Source organism: Gouania willdenowi, chromosome 14, assembly GCF_900634775.1.
Source record: "Gouania willdenowi chromosome 14, fGouWil2.1, whole genome shotgun sequence".
Taxonomy (NCBI): domain Eukaryota; kingdom Metazoa; phylum Chordata; class Actinopteri; order Blenniiformes; family Gobiesocidae; genus Gouania; species Gouania willdenowi.
This window is the reverse complement of record NC_041057.1, coordinates 36,390,265-36,395,264: the sequence shown is the minus strand read 5'-3', so window position 1 is coordinate 36,395,264 and position 5,000 is coordinate 36,390,265. Positions and strand designations below refer to the sequence as shown.

The 5,000-nt window shown below is 33.5% G+C and overlaps 1 protein-coding gene across 1 annotated transcript in view; it reads left to right on the top strand.

Annotated features, from left to right (window-relative positions):
- The window catches only part of LOC114475313 (protein turtle homolog B-like), a 92,288-nt gene that overhangs the window by 46,244 nt on the left and 41,044 nt on the right, over positions 1 to 5,000 (top strand). The window contains exon 3 of the mRNA XM_028466002.1: positions 156 to 302. Coding sequence (XP_028321803.1) covers positions 156 to 302 — 147 coding nt within the window. The remainder of the gene's footprint in view (positions 1 to 155; positions 303 to 5,000) is intronic.

The following is a 5,000-nucleotide window of genomic DNA, read 5'->3' as shown; positions in this document are numbered from 1 at the left end:
TTCTAACACCTCCAAGTTTAATGTGTGAATATTCATGTTCTATTCACTAGAACCTTATGGATTATATGTATGTCACAATCCTTCCTCCTGGACTTTGTGTTTGGTCTTTAACATATTAGTGTGTGTGTGTGTGTGTGTGTGTGTGTGTCCTCCAGGCCGGGCCACTCTGTATGGGAAGTCGTCCCTGCGGATAGAGAAGGTTCGCTCTGAGGACCAGGGCTGGTACGAGTGTAAGGTTCTGATGCTGGAGCAGCAGTTTAACACCTTCCACAACGGGAGCTGGGTCCACCTCACTGTCAATGGTAGGAATCATTACATATCAATAATAATCATTAGTTATTACTAGGGATGTCCTGATCAGGTTCTTTTGCCCCCGAGTCCTTTGATTTTGAGAATTGGTCGATACCGAGTCCTGATCTGATATTTCTGTAATACATTAAAAAGATAAACAGATCCAGGATGTCCCTTATTTATCTTATTCACCTTATTTTAACATTCACCCTAAACACAACACTTTTGTGACCGAGCTTGATCGATCAATAAATGAACTTTAGACTTTAGTGCAGGATTAAATAATCTGAAATAAGAGCAGTAATGTGTTTTTATGAACTTTATTCTCCTCATTTAGTTTCACTGATTAAAATGTATGTTTTTATTGATGAATTGCATGATAACTTCATTTTGTTGGTATTGTAGGTTTAGAGCATGTAAAGTATGAGCTGTTTATTAAATAAAGTGTGTGAGATTTGTAGATCAGAATAGAATCTACTTTAATGATCATGTAATATACTGTATTTTTCGGACTATAAGACTCACTTAAAGTCCTTTAATTTTCTCAAAAATCGACAGTGCGCCTTATGTATGTAATGAACTACTGTACTTCATCATACTGAACTGAAAAAGTGAGTGTATTGTTCTGTTGAGTTATTGTTAATGAGTTGAATAAAGTTTGACTTATGACTATTTTATTTCACTTAATGCATCTTATTAATAATAATAATAATAATAATAACAAACCGGTGCGCCTTATAATTCGGTGTGCCTTATAGTCCGAAAAATACGGTATGTTATACACACGAGGAATTTGACTTGATTGTTATTATTTAATGTAAACATTAAATAATAACAATCAACTAAAAATAATATAAACAGTAGTTAAAGACTAATATGTGCAAAACTAAATAGGATAATAATAATAATAATAATAATAATAATAATAATAATAATAATAATGGAATAACAGTGCAGTAGTGCAGGTGAACATTTAAATTAAATAGTATACGTACATTTATATTCAAGTGACAGTTTGTTCCAGGGTTATTTCACAGAAACAGGTCTGACACTGTTTAACTGTTTAATATTGATTTATCAGATAGAGGTTAATGTACAACACACCTGTACGTCCTGCTGTAGGTGTTTGATATAGACATACTGTAGTAGATTGACTTAGGATGGTCTATTCTCACACACAAACACACACACAAATCACACAAACACTGACTCGAGTGCACACACATACACACTCATGCACGCACACACAAACACGCCCTCAAACATCTGTGCACAGTGCACACACACACTAGCATCAGGCTAGTTAGCAGAGAGGCTAACGGTACGTTTGTTCTCTTCCAAACAGAACAAATGTTGTAGTGATTGACCTGATGTCTAACTCTCCACCTCCGCTCTGCATCCAAACAACAGACAGGCTCCTCCTCTTTTTGACACAACTTCTGCTGTGTCATCATGTTCTACTAGTTCTGCAGCTTCAGAGCTTTCTGATCCATTTACACCGTAACCATGGTAACCAGAGTGCTACTGTTTACCTTCTCAGTGTAACATTGACTGATCGGTCTGACGCAGCGTTCTGAACGTTTCACAACAATTACAAAACATTGTCTATTTCACATGAATCATCAAGTGTTTACAGTACAGTGACTATTAACACACTGACCACAACTAGTCACATGACCTTGTGTTATGTTTAAGTCTTTAAGGAAAGACTGATACTAAATAATGTTTCACCAAAATATTGTTAATGTTTGTACAAATTAACTTTAAATCATTAAAAACAAAATAAATGCAGAAAATAATCATTTCAGTGCTAATATTATAAACTTCTCTGTAAACATGGACATATATCAGTTCTGCTTAACAAACACAATTATTATATCATCTTCATTTCTGTGAGATTCATAAAATATCTTCACCATGTTTTCTTTGATAGACATTGATTTATAGACTCACAGAAGTGAATAGACATGAACCTCCTAGACAATAGCTAAACACTTAATATTTACTGTAGTGGAGATTAACATCTACACAGAAAAACATCTTCTGTTTATGAAAATAAACAGAATAATTATCACATCATCACATTAAAGAACCATTTTGTAACATTTAACAAAGTGTTAGATTTGGAATTGTGTGAGTGATAAAAAGTGTCTATAGTTAATTTAAATTATTGCGGTGCAATATGTTTTAAATTTTACAAAAATATGGCTTTAAATCAGTTGTTTTCACTGTAACAAACTGTAATCAGATGGTAAAAAAGTGTCACTGCCATGTTATTATTATTATTTTAACATTGACATTAACTCATTCAGTTCCAGCTGTTTTTGAGCATTTTGACTGATTTTAAAGACCCACAGAATTTTTTCTACTATGACTATCTGAAATCTGATTCTGAAAGATTGAAGCCTCTACTTTCATAAAAAAAAAAAAAGAAATTGTTTCTGGCTCATTTCATTATTTTGTAATCAGCTGTTGAATAGAGTAAGTTTTACACAAATCTTCAGTTTCAGAGCAAAAAAATCCTGTCAGTGACTTTAAAGCTTTTTATTTTGCTTTAGTGACAACTCTAACATCTGAACATTATTTCCTTATATAAAACTAAAAAAAACACAGACCAGGTTTTTGATGATAAAACTATTATTATTTATCTATCTGGGTCAGAGTTGAATGGATTTCTTACTGTATTTTGACATTCCTCCATCTTTCTCTCCCATCAGTCTGCACAGACATAACTTCCTCTTCCTCCCAGACATACAGAGTGTCACTGCGTTCCCCGTTTTTTTTATATTGTTTGATCTCACCATCGCCACATTATCCATGAGTTCCACACATGCTCTGGTCCAGTGTGCGCTGCTGTGAAGGTCAACTCTGTACGTAGCGCCATTTTCTGTCTCGTAAATGCCTTTCCTCTCTCCCTCTGAGCTCTGCTGAGCATGGATGATCTCTCATCCAAAGGTGCTGCCTCCTCCTACATGTCACCTATTGTTTTGCTATCTGGCTCACAGGCTGGGGGACGAGTTATCTCATCAATGGCACTGAGTGAGTTAATGATGCCACACTGTTATATAACTAAGTATAAAAACTTATTTTAAGGGGCATATGATGAATTTGTGTGAAACAAAAATAATCACAATTTGTTATTTTCATTTGGTTTTAAAACGTAATAACCAAAAAACGAAGGGTACACGGATTATGATGCTACGTATATGGTTTTGATACAATTTCTTTCTTATTTAATATTAAATAAATATCTCTGAATAACAAGTGTCTGGAAGTTGACTTTATTACAGAGTCCTGTTTATTTACATGAACAGATGCTGTTTGTTGTGGTGAGTTATTATAAATAAACACATTTATGAGCACAGACCAGCTAAACTTCTTCTACAACCCAGTTCTTATCATATTAAAATCAGCATCACTGCTATAACGTTGCACTTTAATTATTATTTCATTTTCTGTTAAATAGTTCATCATTTTTACCCAGAGCTGCCAACTTTTAATAAAACCTGAGATTCACTGAGATAACCACATTTTTGTCATTTAGGACGACACGTAAACATGTTGTTTATGGGACATTTTCCGCTTGGAGATTAAACTTATATAAACTAGTACAGTGCCCGTCAAAAGTATGCATTCATGTGGGAGCATAAGGGGTATATTTGCGGGTCCAATTTTCCTGGTTTAATTCTATGGGACATGTGCACGACTTCATCATCACTTTTATATTTTTTTGTTGGGTGTATTTTCCTGTAACATATGTTTTTTGGAGTCATGTGTATTTATGTATCTTTCTGTTGTCTTTTTGTTTTTTTTTTATTTAAATTTTTTTTGTAATTTATGTTTTTTGGGGTCATGTGTATTTTTGTTGTGTTTTTGTGCATTTTTTGTACAATTATTATTTTGTTGCCATTGTAATGTGATTCAGGAGTCATTTTGTGTATTTTTTATGTAAATATTTAGTTTTATGTATTTTTAGTATAAATATTTAGTTTTGTGTATTTTGAGCCATTTTCATGTTTTTGTTGTATTTTTCTGTAATGTATGTTTTTTTAAGTCATCATTACGTATATTTTTTTCTGTATTTTTCTGTTGTCTTTTTGTGAATTTTTTGTATAATTATTGTTTTTTGTTGCCATTGTAGTGTGATTCTGGAGTAATTTTGTGTATTTTAGTTTGTTTTTTGGTGTAGTTTTGTGCATTTCTGTTGTCATTTTAGTGTATTTTTTGTATTAGTATTTAGTTTAGTGTATTTTGAGTCATTTTCATATTTTTGTTCTCGTTTGGTGTATTTTTCTGTCATATATGTTTTTTCTCTCTCACACGCGCTGCAGAGAAATTTGTAGCTTTCAACACAGCAGCCATTGTCGTCAATCACTTCCTGGTGAGGTCCGTCTGGTTTAAATAGCGTACGGTCAAACTAACGTTTTGAAACGACATCATCTCCAAATAAGGAACAGTAAAAATATATTTTTCCTCAAAAGAGAATTCCACAGGAGCGAGATCAGGGCCTAACTCAGCTGGAACGCACCGTAAGAGAGCTGTACAGTGAAATAGATACAGTGCCCGTCAGAAGCATGTATTCATATAGTGGGAGGAGCTTAAGTACAGTTGTCAATTATGACCAAATGAGTATGTGTTTGAAGGTTGGATGTACATAGAGGTGTACATACTGTACTCTAGTGTTATAAAGGGTTTATTTGTCTGTGCAA